The sequence below is a fragment of the Hypomesus transpacificus genome, chromosome 1 (assembly GCF_021917145.1).
Source record: "Hypomesus transpacificus isolate Combined female chromosome 1, fHypTra1, whole genome shotgun sequence".
Lineage (NCBI taxonomy): Eukaryota > Metazoa > Chordata > Actinopteri > Osmeriformes > Osmeridae > Hypomesus > Hypomesus transpacificus.
The window spans coordinates 303,539-315,446 of record NC_061060.1 but is presented as its reverse complement, the minus strand read 5'-3'; the positions used below and the strand labels follow the sequence as shown (position 1 = coordinate 315,446).

The window sequence follows — 11,908 nt, the reverse complement described above, 5'->3', positions numbered from 1 at the left end:
CGGGCGGTCTTGAGCGGTGGGACTACCAGGCGGTTGTCTGAAGAAGACCGTAGGTGACGGGTGGGGCTGCAGGAGAGACTTGATGTAATCGGGTGCAGTCCCGTTCACTGCTCGGAAGGTCAGTGCCAGGGTCTAAACAGTGCAACAGAACCTTTTTGGAGATGCAAGCAATGCAATCGGGATTGAGACAAACATTTTGACACCAGTCTTGTCAATTTAGTGCAAATATTGAGGGACTAGTTAGTGGGAATATTTTTTTTAATACAAAATTATATATCTGAGAGTATACGTAGGTTGTGTCTTCCCAAAGGCAGAAGGTTGGGTCGTTTTAGTTTTACTGCAGCGTCTCCTCTAACCAGGAGGGGGCAGTACAGCTGTATCCAACAGTGAAAGATGGGTGATCAGAGCCACCTTAAAACGTCAATATGCTTCTGTTGGTATCAAATCAATGGTGTGAGATTTTGCAAATGTGTGAAAGTTTGAAGGACAATAAATTGGTTATGGCTTGTCAAATTAGAAGATTTTGTTCGAGGGTCTGGTTAGGACCTAGCCTGGTCCTAACCAGACGCTCGAACATTTCATTTGTACAGAGTCTGGCCTCGCTCCATTGACAGGCGTTGACTTCCTTGTAGACGGGTACTCTGTTGAAGTTTAAAACTATTGGATCTGCCTAGAGCCACTCTGATCTGCCATAACCAATCGCTAGCATTCGCCTTAGCCCATTTCCTTTACCACTACTGTAAAAAGAGCTAGCTGCCGTAGCAGGAAAATCAAACTGTTCCCGAACCCCGTGGGGAGGAGGGCCACAACATCATGGCTACCAACAAAACTCAGCAAAACTTGTTCTTGCTCAGGCTTTAGCTTAAGGATATTCGGCAGCGTTGCCACAACGGACCGAATGGCTTTGCTCGCATCTTTCTCCGCCGCCATTACGGAACTACAACACAAAGTATTGCACGACATCAACGTCATCGTTCTCAGCCACTCCCTCTGTTCGCTGATTGGCCGGTAGAAAATTAACCGGAGACATCTGACTTACGTACCTCATGGCCAGACCTAGTACAGAAGCTAAATCTAAATTGAGCGGAAGTACGTAGGAGGGCAGAGCCAGGCTAAGTGCTCCCAGGGTCTAATCAAATGTTACTTAAGCTTGTTGATAGATACGTATGAGAAGTTAATGGTTTCTAAAGGTTTATCTAAATAAGTGATAGGACACCAAATAAGAAGGTCAATAGGATTTATTAATTTATTGTTCTCAAACTGAATCTATAGGGTGCTGTGCTCACTGGACCATACAGTATTTGTAATATTACATTCTGCTGGAATGACAAACGGCAATAATGAGGGTTGCAGCTCCAGCTGAAGATGTACTTGTTCAGTTTGTGTGTCATGCATTCATGGAAATGGGGATTCCAAATTTGGTCCTTGAAAAAAAGAAAAAAACGTCTCATTTACAGTAATACCTTCCCATGCTGGAGAAGAAAAAAATTACTTTTAAACTAAATTGTTTTTTTTATGGAATGATGTGTTGATTAAACTGTAGCTGTGACTGCAATGGTACCCCTTGATTTTAAAACCATTTCCAACATTTTGCATTAGCAACACACACAGCATTAGCAGCACACACACACACACACCTGTCAAGCTCCAAGGAGTCCAATCGTGCATAGATAAGATAGCTCTTTTTCAGAACACTTCAATTTTAACAATCTGAAAAATTTCTGATTTTGAAAATCCTCCATCGTAACTAACATTGTTAGTTAACTTGAGATCAACACAATTATAGTGGAGCAGATCCCAGGCAGATGATCTCCACAAAAGACTAAATATCAGCTTTCAGAAGTCATTAGGATTCTTTCCAACCCTAACCCTAACCTACAGTGAAGTTGGAATAAGAGTGAATCTTTTATTTTGTGAACTAAGCTAACCTGTTCGCCCAACTCGGCCAGGAGTCAGTGAAGTGTGTGTCCTGTGATGTAGTCTGAGTAGGATCCAGACCTTTCAGATGTTTAGTAAAGCTCCTATCATGAGCACTCAAGCTAGTCCATGCCACGGCTGCAGTGAATGACTGAAATAAATTATTAAAAGCTTTGATATTTACAGGTGTTCATCCCTTTAGAAGTTCCCCAGTTCCAGTCCCCTAAACAACTCAGTTCATTTTGGTACAACATTAATTACTCTCCACTACACCTGACATGAAACTTACTGGTTTCACACAAACAACCCTCTGATTTCAGGAAAAACACTTCAAGATTGTAGGAGGGGCCTAACAGCTGGGATGCATTTTCGTCTGCAGTTCCACTGATGTGCAGTCTTAAAATAGAGCCAGCCTTTTGACAGCTAAGGTAGGACAGGTATTGTGCTACAATCAAAACTGAGGTCTGGTTTGTTAGTTAAGAGCATAACCCTGGGAATGTCCAAGTGTCACACCTGTTGACAGTGTTGATACATCAGTAGCAGTCCTACACAAAAAGACGCTATTTGGTTAATTTCAACATACCTAACATAATTGAATTTCGACATGTATCTACTCGGGGATTGTATAGAATTATAAAAAGTAGGAGGTAGCACATCTGCAATGTTTACAAAACAAAACCAGAGACTTTGTGTTGCTCAGACAGAGCTGCTAACTTGTTAGCTCAAAGAGACCTAGGGCTGCTCTCTCTGTTAGGAGGGGTGGCAGTGCAGGTTGGCTGCTCAGTGACATGGAGGGGGTTTCAACCCCTCTCAGTCGTCTGGTCCCCACATTGCCTGGCTCTTGCTGTTATCCTCACCTCAGTAACCCAGGAACACGTTAAGAGTTTTGTGCAGAAGAGCTTGTCATGTTCCTTCAGTAATGACAGGTTACACTTCTAACAGCCAATCAGGCACTGTGATACATGCTCACCAAAAACAGCTTCAAACACAAAAGGTAAACTCACTGCAGCCCACTTGCAAACAAACACAAATAAGCAAACTCCTCCCGCATTACGATTAAAAAAATTGCACTTGACTTTTGAAGGGGAAAAATTAAGTGATGAATGAGGAAGAAGAAAAAGGAAAACAATTACACATTATAACACATCAATAAAAACAAATCAGATTTGTAAAAATGCTAGAAGCAGTGTCTAATGTTTGTAAAACACACACATAGTACTAGGAAATAAAACAAGGACCAGGGACAGCCCAAGGCAGTTCCCACCCAGGTTACAACATTATTTATATCTGCTAATCATCTCCCATTGTGTTGCCAGTTCATGCAGTGAACTGTATAATAGTAAACAACTTTTACTTTAAAAGCTGTACAGAATTATCTTTTTTCAAAGCTATGATATGAATGTTACATGTCCTTAGTGCTTGTTCCAGGACTTTCTTTTTACAGTGCCTAGATTGCTAGCAAATGGCCATGTGTCAATGGCAACTTTTTGGTTTATAACTAAAATAGGAAGTTTGTACTAAGATTAAGCCTTTCTTGGGTCATTTAAATATTAACATTTTAAATTGCATTTCAATTAAAAAAGGCACTGAAAAAGGGAGTATTATCCTGACTTATTTACACACAAAAGCCAGACCACAGAGAATGATCCCGTTGCTCCTCCTCTTAGAGCAGATGTCAGTGCTAGCGAGTGGTGATCAATACATTTCCAACTGACGAGCCCGTGGGCTGGTGGACTTAGTAATGACTGGCCTCTGTTTCCGCTGGGGACGGGGACTATCTGTCCTGTGTGTCCGACAGTGTGGCGTCTTCTGGTATGTCCCCGGGCGGCGTGTCTGAAGACAGCGTGTCTCCAGGCGTGTCTCCAGGCGTGTCTCCAGGCGTGTCTGACGGCGTCTCCAGGACAGGGTTGACGAAGCCCTCGTACTCCGACTCATCCACCTCGTCAGTGAGTGCGCTCACAAAATCGTTCTCCCACTCCAGGGCGTTGGAGTCCTCGGAGGCTGAGGCCGGGCCACTGGCGAGGGGGGCGGGGCCTGGGCGCAGGGCAGCGCGCAGGATGTCTTCCTCCGTCCGGGAACGCTCCCATGCTGGGCCCACCCGAGTCATCCCTGCAGCCCAGCAGAACACACACACAGCACATCAGAAACACACGGAGGACTGAACCATTATCTTTTAAAACCCTGATAATGTTGTGCTGTTGTTATTAGACCCACAAACATTAGGTAAGTAATACAAATATGAAAGACGAGTGTTTAAAAGATCTATATGTAGATGGGTGACCTATGACCTCTGGGGATGACCTACGACCCCTGGAGGGTGAATTCTAACCCTAACCCAGTGTTATAAGCAGTGTGGTTGTGTCCAGAGCAGTGACAGACACCCACCCTCCTCGTCCTCCCACTCCAGGTCCAGAGAGGTGCCGTCGTCGTTGGTAGAGCGGGTCTTGGTGGTGAAGTCCCAACTGCTCTCCGTGTTGGGGGTTACCACAGTGGTCTCTGAGGGCAACCCTGGAGACAACAAACCAACGTCAACATTCCCTACTGTATTTGTGTCTGTATATTTATCTTGTGGGGTATGTTGGCTTGATTGCCTCAGAGCGCCTGTAATCTGTCTACCCTGACTGGAGTGTCTGTACATTCTGTTATTAGGAGCAGTAAAGAGGGACAGCGAGAGGGGTATAGATATGTAGTGCTGCTCAGTGATACACTTTTTGACTACATGTCGCTTTGGATAAAAGCATCTGCTAAATGAATACATTACTGCATGTTTTTTTATGACAGACTTACTGCTGCCCCTAAAGGCTTCAGACTGGGCCTTCACGTTCTGGAGGTAAACACCAAAGTCTTCTCCTGGTGTGTGCCTGCTGCAGAAAACAACATCAATTCCTGGTAGCAGTGCATCGTTTCTTTAGAGCAAAAACTGTAATGTTTTAGTGATACGACTAATGCTGCTGAAACTCACTTCTTGTGGAGTCCTGCTCTGCTCTCTCCATCTGGCCGGCCTTTAGTCCTCAGCACATGCTGCTCCTAAGAGAAACAGCCAGACCTCCAGCATGATTAATAAACACTATGTTAGACTGGGATCTAAGACTGAAGAGACACTGAGTGAAACAAATAATCATCTGCTGACAGATTCATGGGATGGGCACAGAGCAACACAGCCAACTACAAGACAAGCAGGGAGATGAGGAATATAATATTTCAGGGAAAACAAGGAAAAATTACTGAAATCAATCATTTACTCAATCAAGCATCAATCAAATCAAGTAGAGGAAGGGAGGGTTGGTGGAAGCATCGCGTCTTTAGCGGACTAATGAGGCAGGAAGTGACAGGAAGTGTGAGGAGGTGACAGGAAGTGGGTGGGCGAGCTGAGGGCCGCCTCACCTCCAGGAGCCTTCGCTCGCGAGCGACCCTGGCGGCTTGGCGCTGTGCTGCATTCCTAGCCTCCTCGTCTAGCCTCAACCTCTCCTCTTCTGCCTCTAACTGAGCAGAAATGACAAAAATAAAAATAAAATTGAGAACACAAAATATGAAATATCAAAAATGAATGCTGCAAATTAAAGTTAAGATTGGCCCAAATCATAAAGAAGGCTGTCATGACGCTAACTGTGGGGGTTCACATGGAAGGCAAAGTCTTGGGACAGTGGAAACAGAGATCTCCATTTTCCCCAAAACCCTGTTGGTCACAGCTGGGTGAGATACATTACTGTGTTTCCTATATGAGACTAACTACATGTGATTGCAAACAAATAATCTGTTTGTATCATATACCTCCGCCTGCAGTTTGAGGTCTATCAGGGTCTGCTGATCAGAAATAGCAGTGTAACGGTGCTCTTTGAGGTGATTGATCTCCTCCTCATTGATTGGCCTGGAACCAACACAAGCATCAAAGGATTAACATTTGAACACGATTCAGTTGTGATTTATACTCTTTTCTCTCAGCAGCAATATAGTAAACTAAAAGAATGATTGAGTAATGCCTCCTTATTTTTACAGGCCAGCAGTCACTGGCTAACATCAGTGCTGTTTCAGAATCGACCTGTTTCTCTCTCACTCTGTCTCCTCCTCTCTGTCCCTTTCTCGGTCTCTCTCTCCGAGCAACACAACAACAATTAACATACCTGGGACAGCTTTGTGGGCTTTCAACCTGGAATGAGAGAACCGAATAAGTTTGTTCACAAACCAGTAAAAATAATCAACATGAGAATGTTATAATGTTAATATTTACACATACCTCATCACTCTCTACTAGATTTTCAAACTGTCAAGATAAAGAATCGTTCGGTGTTAGAAATACAGCGTTGTACTTTGTATGTGATAAAGAAATTAATCGTGTTCAGAGTAGTGGCACCTACTTCAATAGTGTAATGCTCCCCGGTGGTGCTGCTGCGGAAGTACTTGGACCTGTGATGATCGAAATGAGAAGCTACGTGACACACACGCAGTACCAGCACTGCACTAGCAAGATTAGTAACCAGAATTTGTGCAGGCTAGTAACTAGCTAACTACCTAGCCACAGCTGTGCTTATGCATTGGCTTTTTGTTAAGTAAGTAATCCGAAGGTTACCGGATCGATTCCCCGCCGTGCCAAATGACGTTGTGTCCTTGGGCAAGGCACTTCACCCTACTTGCCTCGGGGGGAATGTCCCTGTACTTACTGTAAGTCGCTCTGGAAAAGAGCGTCTGCTAAATGACTAGGCTACATGTAAATGTGATAACGTTCCCTGTGTGTTTACCCTGTTTGGCTTGCTTTACTGACAAGTAAATCAGACCCCACGAGTGCCAGAACTAGTTAACAGAACTAGCGTTAATTAACTAGCAGGTCGGTTTGAGTCCAGCTAGACGGGTAATAAACACCCGGCCGCAACAAGCAGTCGTCCGACTCGCTTCTAGCACGAAACCCAAATTAGGGGTGGGGTCCATAATGCGGTGACCAACATTATGGTAATGTAATTTCAGCAAATCCAGACACAAGCTTTACAATCAAGTGTTCCGCGACATTCAGCCAATACATACTTTTAGCTAGCTAGCTAGTAGAGTAGCTCTAGCTGGAGCTAGCTAGTTACTTGTGGCTGGCTACAGTATTGGATATTTGGGGCGTAGATCACAGAGAGTAGTAGGCTACCAGCTACTGTAGCTAACTTCACCAGTCATACTAGCTACGTACCCTCCTCCACGTTGTATCCTGTTCGCTTCTCGCCGGAAGATCCCAGTACAGTAACCCCAGCAGTTCCCCATAGCATTCTGTCGGGGTTAGCTAGCTAGACAGCTGGCTCTCTGGACGGTCGTCAAACTCGCGTTAGCTGCAACAACTTGGCTGGTTCGCTAAACTGCTTTCATCTTGAACAAAGATTTGTCGATTGCACTGACATGAGCTAGCCGAGCTAAGGTAATCTGCAGGAGAGATTTGCTCACCTGCATCAAAAGATGTCAACACTTCAACACTTGCTTGTACAGAGAGGGATGAAACTAGGCGTCAAATGACGACTTTAACTGTCGAAAAATGTATAGATAAAGATGAGATTCCTCACCGGTGGATTGGACATTCATCCTGTTCCTGTTCCGGATCTACACATGTGATCGATGGCTTGCTACGGAACTCCATATGGTTCAAGCAGTACAGTAGTTTTATCTGTGCTTCTTTCTAAAACAGTTCTCTCTTAACACAATATTGAAGCAAAACTGCGTTTTTTAATAACCTCCACCAATAACATAATTTTGAATGTTGGTATGCAGAGATGGGAAGTAACAAAGTACTTCATAACTGTACTTATCAGTTTTTCTGGTATCAGTGAAAAAAAGTTTTCAAAGGTAGATTTTTTGGGGTTTGAACAAGAGTTTCTGAAGAATAATACAAAAATCCCCTGTCCGGAATTACAGAAGCTGTATTTCACACATGCCAGGGATCTTGTGTCTGTGCCAGACTCTTGCCAAAAATGATTTAATCGTCCACAAGAGAGCGGTATAACCCTCCTCTGGGCAGTGCACCCTCCATGCACCTTTCTGTTTATGAACAGCCTCCATCACTGATCCTGGCCCCTCCCGCCCTGCCAGGATCACATCCCAACTGCCTCCCTGCTTGCTGTCCCGGGCGTGAATTACTCTCCTCAGCGGGAACATGGCCGAGCATAGATTGCAGTACAGGTAGAAGTGTTGCCTCCCTGACCAGTCCTGTTCCCCCGCAGGAACGCTACAACACACAGGTGCCCACCTAACCCTAACCTGCTCCCATCAGCAGGATGTCTTACAGTTTCTTTCAAATACTTACACACAAATTCGTTACTTTTCACACAATTTCTGAAACCTGACACTCAAACACCAGAACCACACCTCAAATCTGCAAAACCATATGCACATTTTTGGCTTTTGACTCAGTTTTCAATTTCATAAAACACGTTTTGCAAAACACAACACACAATTCTCCACGTAACACACACAATTCTAACAGGAAGCATCTTGATTTCCTTTTTCAAACACAACCCATCAAAATGCCAGACTAATTCATCAGTGCCGCACACTAACTCCTCACATGTGCAAACACTCATTGCTTTACTCAATACCAACCAATCATGGCCTGAGAATAGGCCGATAAATAGCCTAATTTGAGTCGTGGTGGGTATAATTTGAACCTTTACTGTAGAAATGATAACAGGTATGTAACAATCTACTGTAATGTACACATGTTCTAATGTACACATACAGTAATAGCTGATTCAGCACAACACATGGTATGCTATACACAAACATTTATTTTAGCACGCATGCATCCATTGACTGCAGTGCACTGCATGATTGACCACAGTCTGGTGGATTACTGTATCATTTATTTCATTTCAGCTTTATTTCAGGCACTTGGTATAATACTGTGCAACAGTACAGTGACTGTAAGAAGACATTCTGACAATATTGTTAAAAACGTTATATATTACAGTATGCTACAGTTCATAGCACACACACACACACCATTCCGTAATAACCTTTTTCAAAATTAGGTTTGGTTTCTGTCCTACTACACTCTTTCTTTTGTACTGTGTAAAACTGTATTCACAACCACAAATGCTTACAGTAAAAAAATAAGTTTGGTTTCAATCTTGTTTTCGTGTTTACCATGAATTTTTCATCATCTCTGCCATTTACTTTCAATCTTGTACAGAAATGTACATACAGGGCTGATGAAAGAATAGCTTTAGCTTTTGAATAACTGTGTGTATATGATATATCCAAAAATGTAATATAATGGCAAAAGTGTTTGCAACATGAGACAAACAGACTGGAGCAGACCAGGTGGGCTCCTTCACATACAGCGGGAGTAGGGATCATACACAGGAATATCGTAAACACGTGTATTAGTATTCAGGGTGAAGTTGTTTTGACTTACCACGTGGTCAAGGTGTGGAACATTGAAAACATTGATAAAATGAAGCCTTTTTTGATAACATTTTTGCAGAGGAGAGGAGAAAAGAGAGGGAGAGGAGAGAAGAGAAGGGAGGAGAGGGGAGAGGAGAGAAGAGAGGGGGAGGAGAGGGGAGAGGAGAGAAGAGAGGGGGAGGAGAGGGGAGAGGAGAGAAGAGAGGGGAGGAGAGAAAAGAGAGGAGGGGAGAGGAGAAAAGAGAATCCTAAAACAGAGTAAAGCAGAGTACAACAATTTCGAAACTTTTGGGGGGAAACTTTCTTTCAAAGTGCCAACTTTTCGAAAGAAAATTGTTGAAACTTTCTTGCAAAGATTTTTTTCAACCTTTCAAATCCTTTCAAATCCTTTCAAATCCTTTTGAAACTGTTTAGAGACACGGACTGTCTCTCCACCTTCAAGAGAAGGCTCAAGACGCACTTGTTCCGGGAGTACAATGGTACTTAGGAATGGTTTGCTGAACCCAACGCTAGTTTCCTCAAGGATCACAATGACTCTTGCTTAGACTGTTGCTCTTGTTGGTTAGTGGTAGCTGATTTAAACTGTTGTATTCTATTTTAGTTAATCCTATTTTTATTGCTTTCCTACAGGTACACCTGCACTTAGAGATTAATGTTGTGTATTTTTAACTTGTTTAACTACATGCTCTTATGGTTTCTTCCCTTTAGCACTATTTTTTTTTGGTTGTTCACAATATGTACTTCTTGTTTTTGACTACCCGCAATGCTGTGGGGCTATCTTGTTGTTATTATCAGTGACCTATGCACTTTGTAAAGCTCTCTCTTGGAAGTCGCTTTGGATAAAAGCGACTGCTAAATGAATAAATGTAAATGTAAATGTAAAAAAAAAAAAACTTTCAAGCCTGTTTTTCATAGTGAAATGAGAGGAGACAGTTTTTTCAAAACCTTTTTCAGAAATATGACTTCAACCTTTCAAAACCTCTTTTTTGAAAAGTTTTTTTTTTTTCAACCTCTCAAAACAAGGGATTCTTTAACCCTAATCCCGGGGACTCTCCCCTGACCAGAAACAAAACAGTTTAAATTTGAAATTGTATTTCAGACTCTGTGTGACAAAGGGTGAGTTAGTAACAGGAGAGTTGAATGCTGCTGTGTTCAATAATCCGTGATTCCTGTTGTGTTATGTTTTCCATAGACAGAGATTAAAAATCATGACAGATGGAAACCATGTAAATGCGATCCCAGTTCAGGGAGGAGTCCTGCATCAGCAGAAACATGACCTTGTCCTCGAGAGCAAAGCCATTGGTGCTCAGTCAGCATCTTGCTGCCCACACTTTGCCCTGGGAGGAAGTGATCACACAGCACTCTGCCCTGGGAGGAAGTGATCACACAGCACTCTGCCCTGGGAGGAAGTGATCACACAGCACTCTGCCTTGGGAGGAAGTAATCACACAGCACTCTGCCCTGGGAGGAAGTGATCACACAGCACTCTGCCCTGGGAGGAAGTGATCACACAGCACTCTGCCCTGGGAGGAAGTGATCACACAGCACTCTGCCCTGGGAGGAAGTGATCACACAGCACTCTGCCTTGGGAGGAAGTAATCACACAGCACTCTGCCCTGGGAGGAAGTGATCACACAGCACTCTGCCCTGGGAGGAAGTGATCACACAGCACTCTGCCTTGGGAGGAAGTAATCACACAGCACTCTGCCCTGGGAGGAAGTGATCTCACAGCAACACACTGGGAGAAAGTGCAGACACATCCATGCCATTTGTTGATATCTCTTTTCAGAATGGACGACCTCCACTGCACAGGAACCACAGCTCAGTGTCAGCCTCTTGAGATGGGACGTCAGATAAATATATCATAATGCAGTATCAGACATATCCAGAGGGTCCTCTAATTGAGTGACCTGTTTGGGCTCTCGGGGGGGGGGGGGGGGTGTGTGAAGTGATTTGCCGCGTTGTCTGGTGGGAGGGCCCAAGTGGAACCCTGAGAAGTTCCGTTTTACTGGGGCTTGTACGCCCCTGTACACTGAGACAGTGTCTGCTCCTCCTGTATGTAGGTCACTTAGCACAGGCTCTATACAGGCCAGACTCACAGGCTCCACAGGGACAGATGGAAGCAAAGGTTTTACTTGATTCGTACTTAACACCTCCACACCCTGCATACTGACAACTGTGTGGAGCAGTGGATGCCTGCTTGACTGAAGACCAGGATGTGGTGATGGGGAAGGTTACAGGGAAGCGTGTGTCTTAAAGGCATCAGACTCTCTCTCATGTTATTGTTGCTGTATGCTTGAAAAATGGAGGTGTCATTGTTGCACTGTAGTTGCAATTTTGTATTGTTTTAGAACACTGTAGTATTTGTAGATCACTGCGTCTGTTAGCTGAGATGTGTTTACTTTGCAATGTGACTAGTAAATCCAGACCATTCCTTGACTTTGACCACTGAAGTACTGTAGAACTTCTGATTCTTGATCTGCTACTGTACTTTCTATATGGACATTTTGCATATCTCTTTGGATAAAAGCGTCTGCTAAATGAGTAAAATGCAGGTTGGCCGTCTTAGAGGACTGTGTATGGTGGACTGTGGATGTATCCTAACTCCCTATGCCTTATCAGA

The 11,908-nt window shown here is 43.7% G+C and overlaps 1 protein-coding gene across 6 annotated transcripts; it reads right to left on the bottom strand.

Moving 5' to 3' along the window:
* Positions 1–1,220: 1,220 nt before the first annotated feature.
* Positions 1,221–7,513, bottom strand: ap1ar (adaptor related protein complex 1 associated regulatory protein). 6 transcript variants are annotated; one of them, XM_047021853.1, is made up of 11 exons: positions 7,333–7,512; positions 7,085–7,194; positions 6,273–6,321; positions 6,152–6,178; positions 6,039–6,064; positions 5,689–5,785; positions 5,302–5,400; positions 4,880–4,944; positions 4,705–4,781; positions 4,303–4,425; positions 1,221–4,026 (listed from the first exon to the last, which is right to left on the bottom strand). In XM_047021853.1, exons 2-11 carry the CDS (start codon positions 7,153–7,155, stop codon positions 3,692–3,694), a joined length of 969 nt encoding a protein of 322 aa, XP_046877809.1. In that variant the 5' UTR covers positions 7,156–7,194; positions 7,333–7,512; the 3' UTR covers positions 1,221–3,691. The 6 variants fall into 6 exon arrangements, with proteins under 6 accessions (XP_046877809.1, XP_046877800.1, XP_046877818.1 ...); XM_047021844.1 differs by having other exon boundaries at positions 7,085–7,257; positions 7,449–7,492; XM_047021862.1 differs by having other exon boundaries at positions 7,449–7,465.
* Positions 7,514–11,908: the final 4,395 nt, after the last annotated feature.